General features: G+C 38.3%; 1 protein-coding gene across 5 annotated transcripts in view; it reads right to left on the minus strand.

The window, feature by feature from the left end:
- Positions 1-2,646: 2,646 nt before the first annotated feature.
- The window catches only part of FNBP1L (formin binding protein 1 like), a 124,585-nt gene continuing 112,712 nt past the window's right edge, over positions 2,647-14,519 (minus strand). For 3 of the 5 annotated variants that reach the window (XM_055585089.1, XM_055585086.1, XM_055585087.1), the window contains 3 exons: positions 7,659-7,807; positions 6,172-6,330; positions 2,647-2,910 (listed from right to left, as the gene is read on the minus strand). In XM_055585089.1, the coding sequence (XP_055441064.1) occupies positions 2,870-2,910; positions 6,172-6,330; positions 7,659-7,807 (349 nt within the window). In that variant the 3' untranslated portion in view covers positions 2,647-2,869. The other 2 variants (XM_055585088.1, XM_055585090.1) reach the window with 2 other exon arrangements.

The raw sequence follows: 14,519 nt of genomic DNA on the forward strand, positions 1-14,519 counted from the left end.
AAGAATGAAACAATAACCATCTGCAGGAACGTGGATGAACCTAGAGATTGTCATCATTATCAAGTTAAGTCAGAAAGACAAATACCATGTGATATCACTTTCCTGTTAAATCTAAAATATGACACAAATGAACCTATCTACATAATAGAAACAGACTTAAGACACATAGAGAACAGACTTGTGGTTGCTACGGGAGGTGGGAGGGATGGAGTGGGAGTTTGGGATTAGCAGATCCAAACTTGTAAATGTAGAATGGACAAACAACAAGGTCCTACTATATTCAATATCATGTGATACACCATAATGGAAAAGAATTTTTAAAAGAATCTGTGTGTGTTGTATATATATAACATACAAATATATATATATGTCTGTATAACTGAATCACTTTGCTGTACAGCAGAAATTAACACATTTAAATCAATAAAAAAATGTTTTAATTTATATTTTCTCATCCCCCACCTTTTGGCATCTCTTACATTGTCTATAGTTTCTTTGATTACAGACAGTGATTATACCCAGGAATATATTGGATTAGCCGAAAAGTTCCTTTGGTTTTTAAGAAAAAAAAAACACACACATTTTTTCATTTTCACCAAGAACTTTATTGAACAACGTATTCACCATTTTGTTCCACGACCTTCTGCCATTTTTCAAGCAACTTCATAATTCCATTTCCCCCAAACCTTATCTTTTTGAGCAAAGAACTGTTCCAGGTGCCTTTTACAGTCTTCCAAGGAATTTTTTCATTTTTTCCATTAAGAGAATTTTGTAAAGACAGAAATAAATGGGACATTGGAAGTCACGATGTCTGGTAAATAAGGTGGATCAATCAGAACTTTCCAGCCAAGCTGTTAACAGTTTTTGCCTGGTCATCAAAGAAACATGCAGTCTTACATTCTCCTGATCAAAGATTGTAGTTTTCTCTTGACTAATTCTGGATAATTTTGAGTGCTTGCTTTCAGTTGGTCTAAATGGAAACAGGACTTGTTGGAATGAATTGTCTGGTTTTCCAGAAGGAGCTCATAATAGAGGCCTCCTTTCCAATTCCACCATACACACATCACTTTCTTGGGAGAAGACCACCCTTTGGTGTGGTTGGTGGTGGTTCATTTTGCTTGCCCCGTGATCTCTTCCATTCCACATTATTGTACAGTATCCACTTTTCATTGCCTATCACTGTTTTAAAAACATTTTCATTATGTTTAAGCAGAGAATCACATGCAGAAACATAATCAGGAAGGTTTTTTTTTCACATAATTTATGTGGAACCCAAACATCAAAGAGATGAACATAACCACGCTGGTGCAAGTGATTTTCAACACTTGATTTGAGTATGTTGGCTATCTCCCGTGTGGTATAATGTTCTTGATTTGATTGCTATCAACTTCAACTGGTCCAACAGACCGTGGAACTTTGTCCAGAGAGAAATCTCCAGCACAAAACTACACAAACCACTCCTGACACATTTGATCAATTACAGCACCTTCTCTATATACTGCATTTTTTTGTATTTGAGTTTTTACCTTTCTTGAAATAACAAACATAATAGGCCTAAATTGTTGCTTTTTTTTCTTCCATCTTCAGTATTAAAATGGCTACACAAAAATTCACCAATTCTCTTTTTTCTAACGCAGCTGATATGGCAGCTGTTACAATACAATCTAACAACATTGTTAAACTAAGCACTACTAGAGCCATCTTATGGGAAAAAACAAACAAACCTTTTAGCCAACCCAATATTTGATCCCAGGTATGTGAGCTCATTGAAGTAGTTTTGGTGGTTTTTTAAAATATTTTTTTCACTTGCACTAATACGTTCTTCACGAAGAAAATCTATCCTTTACAATAAGTCTGGAGATCCTTTTCCTTTTACTCTTTCCGTAATACTGCTATAAGGATGTTATCTTTTCCTACCAAGTAGGATATGACTTCCTTGATTTTGGTTCAGATAGTAAAAGTCCTTTTCATTGTTGAGTATTCTGATAGGCGTTGTTTTCCTGATGTTTTGTTTTGTGTATGTCCCTGCTTGCAAGCTTGGCATGGATCTCTAAATTTTCATCTCAACAATTACAGCCCCTCATTGTTCAGGATCAACTCTGAATTTCATTCCTTTTTATAGTTTCTAGAACTTACTAATCATAGTTTTGTATTTGCCCTTTTAAAAAGGTTCATCCTCTGAAATTAAGACATCCTAAAATCATGGATGTGACACTAACTGTGGCCAACATTCAGTTTCCATGTTTTGAGATGCCATGAAGACACAGGCACTCGCTCTGACAGAAGCATGGGAAATGCTGACCAGCCTGAGACTAGATCGAGCTATGTAGTACAGGGACAGTTCTTATGGATGCAGAGGATAAGATGGTGTAAAAGGAAAAGTCTAACAGCTACTGTAGAACAAAGATTAAGAAATACAAATTATTATTCACTGTAAAGAAAGTTAACTTTTTTTTCTTTAGGAAAGCTTGAAAGAAACTAAAACTAGAATATAACTTTCAAAACTGCTTTGCAAAACTTGTTGCCATTTATGGAATGTAGCCATCTAAGTTGTACTACCTGGAGTGTAGCACATTCAATAACAAAACCAATACATCTCTTTAATTCCCATAGCGATAATAAGAGAGAATTCTATACACCTTAATGGACCATGAAAAGATTATTTTATTCCATGAAAATATTCTCAACAGAGAACACTATCTTAAACAAAGCATTTACATTAAGAAATCAACATGTGCACAGAAAGAGTAAAAATTACTGAAAAATTAAAGATTTCTTTTGGACAATTCACATGTTCAAATTTAAGAATGATTTAAACTGTGCAAGTACAAACGTCTTCCTTATTGTAATAATCCATATACAGGTTGCACTATTCCACATGAAGGAACTTGCCTCCTACGGAAGCAAATCCTGCAAGAAAAACAAACAGTAGCTTGTAAAGAACAGTTAGTCCTCACAAGAAAGCCTTAAACTTTGCCCTCTGTGGCTATTAGCCAAAAAAACACAAGCACTTCAGGCTTTGTACAGAAGATAAACACAGCCAGATCACATTTCCTCTTCATTGCTAACCTTGAAAATAAAAATAGCACTGGATTTTAAAGCTACTTTATGTAGTCTGTCAGTACTGAATAATGTCACATTATATAAATAACCCTGTAACGAGATTTTAAATCTAAAACTTCATAGTTTACTAGCCTTAAAGGTAATACACTATATGTCAGCTGTGTAATAGGAGCGTACTTGATCTTATGAAGGCATCCACTTTCACACAACTGTCATTCAGCTTTAGTATTAATATAACTGGTAGTACAATTCAAATAACACTGGGGAAAATTATTAAAGCAGTCACACAGCTTCTAAAATATTGCTTGAAATCCAACAATACATAGACCATTTCACGTTTTCTTTCCTCCCTCGAAACAGTAAAGAACCAAATTAATCAATCTTCCATGTTACAAATATTCCCCCCTCCCCCACCCACCTCCCTATTAAATGCCACTAAGAAATCAGTTAAGATACAAGTCATTAACAGAATCACAAATGCAAGGCAGGACAACATAAGCAATAGGGGCACTGATGACAATTATATATACAAGTATAAACATACAGAAACCCATTTTACAAGTAAAAGTGCACATAGATCATTACAAAGTTTCACTATATTTTATCCAGTTCAAATAAAATCATCACTTGGAAACAGACTATCATTGTAATAATTAAATGAGAACACGGTAACCCCAAATTAAAAGACAATGAGGGGAAAGGTCCATAAAACTTCTTATTGAAAACACTGAGTAAAGTAAAATGGACTGGGACATGTCTCTAGTTTGATGTGTAAATTTGAAGATGCACCATCAAACGTGGCAGAGCTCTAAAAGCCCCCTGTGGAGGCTGCATGGCAGCTGCAGCAGCACTGCCCAGGTAAAGGAGGCCGCACTGAGCTGACACAGGAAGCCCTTTGTGGGATACTGTGGTGGTCGAGTTGGCAATCAACAGATTTAGGCACTCTAGTTTAAGGCAGCGTTTGAATGGAAGCAGCTGACTTCTGACAACAGTCCTTTGTCTTGAGGCGGTGAGTATCTTCTGTGTTTATTATGCCAGGATTTCACGGCTGACTATAGATTCTTCCCAGACTGAGGGGCTGAAGATCAATCATGTTTCAAAGAGTTCTTTCAACTGGGCTGTAGGCTAGAGCAGAGATGTTTTCTTTTTCTGATCATAAATACTTCAGGTTCACAAACTACTTCTTCATAATGCCAAAACTGGAATGTTCTGTAGTGGGGACATTATAGTAGTGTACACAAATGCTAGGATGGAAACATTAGTGCTGGAGATGTTTGACAGAGTGATTTGCACTACAAATGTAAAACAAAACAAAGGCTTTGACAAGAACAAGGGATTATAAAAACATGCCTTAAAATCTAAACCCGATCACTCTAGACATGCAACAGGATGTTAAGCAAGCACAGAGGTGGCGCAGGCAGACACTGACAAATGGCAAGGATTCTGACAGACAATGGGTCTAAAAGCCAATTAAAACAGAGCTGGGACGGACAGTCCTGTTACGACAGTCAAATTTAATAAGAGCTCTGCATTCTTTCTAATTTGAATATCAGTAAAACAGATGGAAAAAAGGTTAGCCATTGTTGGCTTTTTTTCCTTTATATGAATAATTATAAATGACAAATTTAAGGGTTGGTATTACAATGATTTTTTAAAACAACACATGGAAATGCTAATGAAGTTAGTAAAAAATAATCATGTCTGCATGCACTCATGCAACTTGCTTCTCTCACTCTCTCTGAGCCTGACAACTCTAACACCTCCCCCCCCAAAAGCAGCTGCATGTAACCTCCTTCAACATCTTGCCCATTTCCTCAGAAACCCTCTTCAGGAACCTGCAGTCCAGGAGGAAAAAGAAAAGAACAATTACTGAAGACCTTTGGTAAGACCAAAAGGGATGTCCAGTTTAAAGCATCCATCCCAAATGTCTCTAAAATCATTTTATAGTCAGCTATTAAAAACACCAAAAAATGCTGGAACATGAGCAAAATTAAAGACCAGTCTCTTAACTGCTTCTTCACTTTACTTCCCTAGACAACTAGCACTGCCTATCTTGACTGTACAGTGTTTCCCACAAATGCTTATTAAAATTAGTTGGGAAAAAAACTATCTTAATAACTGACAATTCAGTTAAAATGAGGAAATGCCCTTCATGATAGTACAGATATATTCCTCCAACCCATTTAGTGAAAAAAAAAAGTCATTTTTTCTTTCAGGCAAAATTTGCCAATACTTCCCCACTATGCAAGATATCCTCTATCTTAGTTTATTTAGAATCCACTTTCCTATGTATAATTGTTAAATGCTAGTATCACTAAATGACATTTCTCAAAAGACATTTCAAGAAGAAAAATACAAGCATTAATTCAGAAGAAAGCTTGTACATTACTGAAAATTACTAGGAAACCTGAAAATATCCTTGGGTCTCAAAAGAAAGCCATTTTATTCACTTAAGAGCAAGACCAGGCCCATTTATTTTGCATCTCTTGATTAGCCTACTACAAAATAGATTATGTGCTACATGCCTGTTTTCTTCCTTTAGGAAACCAAAATTAAGAACAGGGACAAAAACGAAAATGATTACATCCTTATTTTATCCATTAGCTAATTATTATTCCTTTTTCCTAGAAACTGTAGCTACAATTTGAAACTCCTATACCAAACCACTCTTTTGGGCATCAGCAAGCATTTCAGTGCAGTTTTACTTGAGTTCACTACCATCACTGTGTTTCCTGAAGCAAAGTGTAACGGGGTAGGGAGCTTTCTATCTATGGATTCCTGCCCAGTAGATCAAATTCTATGATTTATACGGCAGAAAAACACAAATCCTTCACGCAGACTTAAGCAGAACACAGAGCAAAAGGCATCAATTAAGCTTCACACCAACATCACTCAAATGGTAAAGCGTCATAAGAACAGCTTCTTGTGGTAATGTTCTCATCTCTAAGATCGAGCCTACGCTCAGCTCACATAGTGAACAATAAATCTTGGATGCCGTTTAAGCTTTCTTATGTTTTCCCACCCACTGACTGTGTTTTCATTTTGTTATCATTCCTATGTCGTATGTGTTACAAAGTTGCCAATTAGTTTAGATGTAAGTTACTGCACCTTTACTGTTTTTCTCTAGAGTTACATCTATGTATGATGTGGGAACGTAGCCTTCTTCACCATTCTGTCTCCGAGCTCTTGTCCATCCATCACCCTTGTCCTCCTCAATAATGTACAGAACTTCACCTTCTTTCATTGCCAGAGTGCCTTCATTATGTCCTAAATGAGAGTTTTCATAGCACAATCATAATTTAAGCATAACAACAATTTTGAATAAAAGTTACAAATACAAAACAATGTGAAACCCTGCTAGATTTCAATATAATAGAACTATGAGCACACTGACTCTCGTTACCAATGCCTCCATGATGCTTTGTAGTTTGCCCAACACTTTCATATACTTATCTTGTTTGAACTGCACAATAACCCTGTGAGGCTGGCATTAACAGCAGCACCGTGAAAGATGAAATATCTGAGCTACAATAATATTGTATGATTTGACAGGGTACACAAACTTTATTTCACTACTCTAACTCCTTCCTCAAATTTGAGTGGCAGTGCTATCTAGAAAATTCATGAAGTTTAGATCAAGAAAAGAGTAACAAGACAGTGAAAGGGCTGGAAGAAATAAGGGAAGAATATAACTGTAGAAGCAGAATGGTCATAATCATAAACCACAAATCTCCTTCAAAATCCCAATCCCTTAGCCATTCCCAAGCTGCTTAACAGTAACAATTTTCACAAATGAATCTTTATTTAACATATGCTAAATTCTTCCCTTCCTCTCTACATTACAACAAGATCTTACTTAACACAATTTTCTCAGAGTGAGGAATAACTGAAAATTACTCAATTTAAAAACCAAAACCATAGATGGGTAGGGAAGGACCTTAAAACGTATACCATTTTAATACCAACTTCTTTGTGAAGGTGTTACTCTGCTCCTTGGTGAAATGAAGGAAACAATTTTTCAAAGTCCAAGAAAGAGAAGGGTAACTAAAAATATGCGACAGGACCACACCTTCCTTCCCTCACAGTTTGTTCTCCAACTATCACAGGAGAAGGATGGCACATTCAGAAGCTACATTTTCTCCTTCCCACATTTGAAAATATGGCCAACAGACTCAGGATATGGTAGCGCAGTCAGCTACGCCATTTGCCTTATATCAGCCACTCAATGATAGCAACTTACAAGGAAGAGCATGAAGTGGTTTCTACCAGCCTTCCACTTTCTGGGTTGAGCTATATGCTCAAGCAGCTTCAGCTCTGAAGAGTACATTAGTAAGGTCTCTTTGGGAAATTCTGTTATCAGGCAAAGTTGATAATTAAACAATAATCTTTATTAGGATACTGGTAACATAGGCAATTTTCTTTCAATGTCATATATAGAAGGAACATCTCTGTATTTGTAATGTAGTTAATATTCACACTAATGAGCCTGGATAATTTTCTAGTGGTTGTATTTAGCTATAAGGACAGGGACTCAGTACACATGTAGACTTTAAGGAACGAATTTTATCAAATACAATGTATTAAGAAAATCATACCATCAAAAGGGTAGATAGCTTTGCAGTGTCCAATAGCAGGCAAGGGATCATCATCTTCAAACTCATCATCAAACTCACTGTGGTGGCCATGCTGTTGGGGTGGCCCACGAACTTCTTGGTTTGCATCATCAGTGTAACTTCCCTCAGGACTATAAAACAAAATTATATCTCATCAAGTATCACAAAGATGGGAACTTTTTATATTATCTACAAACTGATCTCCACAAGATCAATTCAGAGAATCAAAAATCAACGACACAGTTCCCAATTAAGCCTTTATTTTCTTAAATGTTGAAATATGTGTGTGTGCATGGCTTCTAATTCAAAATGCTTCTTTGTTGGATTTATTGAAATTAAAAAAATTAAAGATAATAATGTTCTAGGCACTGGAGAAGGAAATGGCAACCCACTCCAGTGTTCTTGCCTGGAGAATCCCAGGGACGGGGCAGCCTGGTGGGCTGCAGTCTATGGGGTCACACAGAGTCGGACACGACTGAGGTGACTTAGTAGCGGCAGCAGCAAGCATATAACATGTACTTAGTAAATATGTCTCATTATCATGGGTCCAGAGATAAAATGGAAAAATGTCATCAACAGTTGGTTTTTATCGTCCCAGATTCAAGAGGGATGGAGGGATTCACCCACTGTTTTTGCAAGAAAACTACAATTTCTTAGAGGACCCACCCAGACCCATGATCACTTCACAGGCTTCAGGTAGACTTCCTCTGCCCTGGTTCCAGAAGATCCATCTTAGCAGAGAACTTGCATGACCAGAGTGAATAGCCCACAGGTAGGCATGTAACTCAGTAAGATTTGACAGACTTTTGTTTGGGATTACTGAAAGAGAAACTCCCTTCCTTTATCACTGGACCCAAACCTGGAGAAATATGAGCTTACAGATTTAGAAGATCACCATATAGAGACTGTACAAAAAAGATCTTCATGACCCAGATAATCACGATGGTGTGATCACTCACCTAGAGCCAGACACCCTGGAATGTGAAGTCAAGTGGGCCTTAGAAAGCATCACTACGAACAAAGGTGGTGGAGGTGATGGAATTCCAGTTGAGCTATTTCAAATCCTGAAAGATGATGCTGTGAAAGTGCTGCACTCAATATGCCAGCACATTTGGAAAACTCAGCAGTGGCCACACGACTGGAAAAGGTCAGTTTTCATTCCAATCCCAAAGAAAGGCAATGCCAAAGAATGCTCAAACTACTGCACAATTGTGCTCATTTCACACACTAGTAAAGTAATGCTCAAAATTCTCCAAGCCAGGTTTCAGCAATACGTGAACCGTGAACTTCTGATGTACAAGCTGGATTTAGAAAAGGCAGAGGAACCAGAGATCAAATTGCCAACACCCGCTGGATCATCGAAAAAGCAAGCGAGTTCCAGAAAAACACCTATTTCTGCTTTATTGACTATGCCAAAGCCTTTGACTGTGTGGATCACAATAAACTATGGAAAGTTCTGAAAGAGATGGAAATTCCAGACCACCTGACCTGCCTCTTGAGAAATTTGTATGCAGGTCAGGAAGCAACAGTTAGAACTGGACATGCAACAACAGATGGGTTCCAAATAGGAAAAAAATATGTCAAAGCTGTATATTGTCACCCTGCTTATTTAACTTATATGTAGAGTGAATCATGAGAAACGCTGGGCTGGAAGAAACACAAGCTGGAATCATGACTGCTGGGAGAAATATCAATAACGTCAAATATGCAGATGACACCACCCTTATGGCAGAAAGTGAAGAACTAAAGAGCCTCTTAATGAAAGTGAAAGAGGAGAGTGAAAAAGTTGGCTTAAAGCTCAACATTCAGAAAACAAAGATCATGGCATCTGGTCCCATCACTTCATGGCAAATAGATGGAGAAACAGTGGAAACAGTGGCTGACTTTATTTTTTGTGCTCCAAAATTACTGCAGATGGTGACTGCAGCCATGAAATTAAAAGACACTTACTCCTTGGAAGGAAAGTTATGACCAACCTAGACAGCATATTAAAAAGCAGAGACATTATTTTGTCAACAAAGGTTCACTAGTCTAGGCTATGGTTTTTCCAGTAGTCATGTACGGATGTGAAAGTTGGACTATAAAGAAAGCTGAGCACCAAGAATTGATGCTTCTGAAATATGGTGTTGGAGAAGACTCTTGAGAGCCCCTTGGACTTCAAGGAGATCCAACCAGTCCATCCTAAAGGAGATCAGTCCTGGGTGTTCATTGGAAGGACTGATGTTGAAGCTGAAATTCCAATACTTTGGCCACTTGATGCGAAGATTGACTCATTTGAAAAAACCCTGATGCTAGGAAAGATTGAAGGCAGGAGAAGGGGACAACAGAGGATGAGATGTTGGATGGCATCACTGACTCAATGGACATGGGTTTGGGTAAATTCTGGGAGTTGGTGATGGACAGGGAGGCCTGGCATGCTGCGGTTCATGGGTTGCAACGAGTGGGACACAACTGAGTGACTGAACTGAACTGATGTAGAGCCTTAAAATGAAGTTAACACAGTGGAAGGCAGAACTGTGAGGTAGAAATGGAAAACTGAATATATCATCTGAGTTCCTTGATCAAGCTCTCCCTAAAGTCAGTCACTACAATCCCTTTTCTGTTTAAGTCAGTATGGGTAGAAGACTCATCCTGTCACTGAAAATCAAAAGACTCCTAGGAAAATTGATTTCCAATTAACCACATTAACAGGAAAGTTAGTAACTAAGAAAATCCAAAAGAGCAGGCAAGACAAAGACAATTTTTTGGTAAATTTTTACTTCAAAAGAGAAAAATGTTAATTTTGCCAAATAATCAGATGACTGAAGGAGATTTTAATAGTAGTAAAGTTTGCCTGATTAGATTTTGCAGTATTTTCAGTATGTCTGGAAACTACATTCTTAATAACACAAACCAGAGAGATTAGATTCTTTTAATCTCAGTTCAGTTCAGTCGCTCAGTTGTGTCCAACTCTTTGTGACCCCATGAATCACAGCACGCAAGGCCTCCCTGTCCATCACCAACTCCCAGAGTTCACTCAGACTCACATCCATCGAGTCAGTGATGCCATCCAGCCATCTCATCCTCTGTCGTCCCCTTCTCCTCCTGTCCCCAATCCCTCCCAGCATCAGGGTCTTTTCCAATGAGTCAACTCTTCGCATGAGGTGGCCAAAGTATTGGAGTTTCAGCTTTAGCATCAGTCCTTCCAATGAACACCCAGGACTGATCTCCTTTAGTATAGACTGGTTGGATCTCCTTGAGGTCCAAGGGACTCTCAAGAGTCTTCTCCAACACCACAGTTCAAAACCATCAATTCTTCGGGACTCAGCTTTCTTCACAGTCCAACTCTCACATCCATACATGACTGCTGGAAAAACCATAGCCTTGACTAGATGGACCTTTGTTGGCAAAGTAATGTCTCTGCTTTTGAATATGCTATCTAGGTTGGTCATAACTTTCCTTCCAAGGAGTAAGCGTCTTTTAATTTCATGGCTGCAATCACCATCTGTAGTGATTTTGGAGCCCCCAAAAATAAAGTCTGACACTGTTTCCACTGTTTCCCCATCTATTTCCCATGAAGTGATGGGACCGGATGCCATGATCTTCGTTTTCTGAATGTTGAGCTTTAAGCCAAATTTTTCACTCTCTTCTTTCACTTTCATCAAGAGGCTCTTTAGTTCCTCTTCACTTTCTGCCATAAGGGTGGCATCATCTGCATATCTGAGGTTATTGAGATTTCTCCCGGCAATCTTGATTCCAGCTTGTACTTCTTCCAGCCCAGCGTTTCTCATGATGTACTCTGCATATAAGTTAAATAAGCAGGGTGACAATATACAGCTTTGACATACTCCTTTTCCTATTTGGAACCAGTCTGTTGTTCCATGTCCAGTTCTAACTGTTGATTCCTGACCTGCATATAGGTTTCTCAAGAGGCAGGTCAGGTGGTCTGGTACTCCTATCTCTTGAAGAATTTTCTACAGTTTCTTGTGATCCACATAGTCAAAGGCTTTGGCATAGTCAATAAAGCAGAAATAGATGTTTTTCTGGAACTCTCTTGCTTTTTCCATGATCCAGTGGATGTTGGCAATTTGATCTCTGGTTCCTCTGCCTTTTCTAAAACTTGCTTGAACATCTAAAGAAGTTTGCGGTTCACGTATTGCTGAAGCCTGGCTTGGAGATTTCTGAGCATTACTTTACTAGCTTGTGAGACGAGTGCAATTGTGCAGTAGCTTGAGCATCCTTTGGCATTGCCTTTCTTTGGGATTGAAATGAAAACTGACCTTTTCCAGTCCTGTGGCCACTGCTGAGTTTTCCAAATTTGCTGGCATATTGAGTGCAGTACTTTCACAGCATCATCTTTCAGGATTTGAAATAGCTCAACTGGAATTCCATCACCTCCACCACCTTTGTTCGTAGTGATGCTTTCTAAGGCCCACTTGACTTCACATTCCAGGATGTCTGGCTCTAGGTGAGTGATCACACCATCGTGATTATCTGGGTCATGAAGATCTTTTTTGTACAGTTCTTCTGTGTATTCTTGCCACTTCTTCTTAACATCTTCTGCTTCTGTTAGGTCCATACCATTTCTGTCCTTTATCAAGCCCATCTTTGCATGAAATGTTCCCTTGGTATCTATGATTTTCTTGAAGAGATCTCTAGTCTTTCCCATTCTGTTGTTTTCCTCTATTTCTTTGCACTGATCGCTGAGGAAGGCTTTCTTATCTCTTCTTGCTATTCTTTGGAACTCTGCATTCAGATGCTTGTTTCTTTCCTTTTCTCCTTTGCTTTTTGCTTCTCTTCTCTTCACAGCTATTTGTAAGGCCTCCTCAGACAGCCATTTTGCTTTTTTGCATTTCTTTTCCATGGGGATGGTCTTGATCCCTGTCCTGTACAGTGTCATGAACCTCTGTCCATAGTTCATCAGGCACTCTGTCTATCCGATCTAGTCCCTTAAATCTATTTCTCACTTCCACTGTATAATCATAAGGGATTTGATTTAGGTCATACCTGAATGGTCTAGTGGTTTTCCCCACTTTCTTCAATTTAAGTCTGAATTTGGCAGTAAGGAGTTCATGATATGAGCCACAGTCAGCTCCTGGTCTTTTTTTGCTGACTGTATAGAGCTTCTCCATCTTTGGCTGCAACAAACATAATCAATCTGAATTCAGTGTCAACCATCTGGTGATGTCCATGTGTAGAGTCTTCTCTTGTGTTGTTGGAAGAGGGTATTTGCTATGACCAGTGTGTTCTCTTGGGAAAACTCTATTAGCCTTTGCCCTGCTTCATTCCGTACTCCTAGGCCAAATTTGCCTGTTACTCCAGGTGTTTCTTGACTTACTACTTTTGCATTCCAGTCCCCTATAATGGAAAGGACATCTTTTTTGGGTGTTAGTTCTAAAAGGTCTTGTACGTCTTCATAGAACCGTTCAACTTCAGCTTCTTCAGCATTACTTGTTGGGGCATAGGCTTGGATTACCGTGATGTTGAATGGTTTGCCTTGGAAACGAACAGAGATCATTCTGTCGTTTTTGAGATCGCATCCAAGCACTGCATTTCGGACTCTTTTGTTGACCATGATGGCTACTCCGTTTCTTCCAAGGGATTCCTGCCCACAGTAGTAGATATAATGGTCATCTGAGTTAAATTCACCCATTCCAGTTCATTTTAGTTCGCTGATTCCTAGAATGTCGACGTTCACTCTTGCCGTCTCTTGTTTGACCACTTCCAATTTGCCTTGTTTCATGGCCCTGACATTCCAGGTTCCTATGCAATATTGCTCTTTACAGCATCGGACCTTGCTTCTATCACCAGTCACATCCACAACTGGGTATTGTTTTTGCTTTGGCTCCATTCCTTCATTCTTTCTGGAGTTATTTCTCCACTGATCTCCAGTAGCATATTGGGTACCTACTGACCTGGGGAGTTCCCCTTTCAGTATCCCATCATTTAATAACAAAAACTCGTGTTGTACTATCTCTTAAGGAAATGTACTCTTTCAAAAAGTGATAAGGGAGAGGAAGAGGAATTAACATCCTGCTACCAGGTATCTTACTGTTAGGTGCTTTGTGTACATTATTTCCTTCATTACCAATAACCCTGAATGATAGGTATTTTCATCTTTATTTTATATTTTAGGAAACTGAGACTCAACACTAAAAATGAATTTGCTAAATGTGAAGGGGAGGGATAAGTCAGGATCTTAGGATTAACACACACACAACACTACTATATATAAGATAGATAACCAACAAGGATCTACTGTATAGCATAGGGAACTCTACTCAATATTCTGTGATAACCTATATGAGAAAAGAATTTGAAAATGAATATACGTATAACTGAATCACTTTATTGTACATCTGAAACTAATACCATAAATCAACTATAAGCCAGTAAAATATTTTTAAAAACTCAATTTGCTCAAATTACAATGTAATTAGATATAAACCAATTATTGATACTAGATCTCTCAAATTCTTCTCTGAGTCCAAATTTGTTGGATTTTACTATAAAGTGGGGATGGGGTGGTGGAAATATTACTCAAAGGGAGAAAATGTCACAAATGATCTGAAAACATGGAAACTTGGTAAAATGTCTTTTGGAAGCTCTGATCCAATCTAGCAATATGCACTTTTTTTATTTACAAAACTTTGAGTAATTTGACAGTTAAATTTTTCTTTGGTATAAGCTACCCAACTCCATCTAAACTTTCAGGTACTCTTCCTAGGTCTGAGGAGCCCATGCCTCCAGACTATAACTCCCAGAATTTTCCAAGTTCCTACCTCTGTTTTTAGATGCATTACAAACTAGAAATGAGTCACAAAATGACAAATCATAATTCATCTGTAGCTAATGTAAAGAACA

This window comes from Bubalus kerabau, chromosome 6 (assembly GCF_029407905.1).
Source record: "Bubalus kerabau isolate K-KA32 ecotype Philippines breed swamp buffalo chromosome 6, PCC_UOA_SB_1v2, whole genome shotgun sequence".
Lineage (NCBI taxonomy): Eukaryota > Metazoa > Chordata > Mammalia > Artiodactyla > Bovidae > Bubalus > Bubalus kerabau.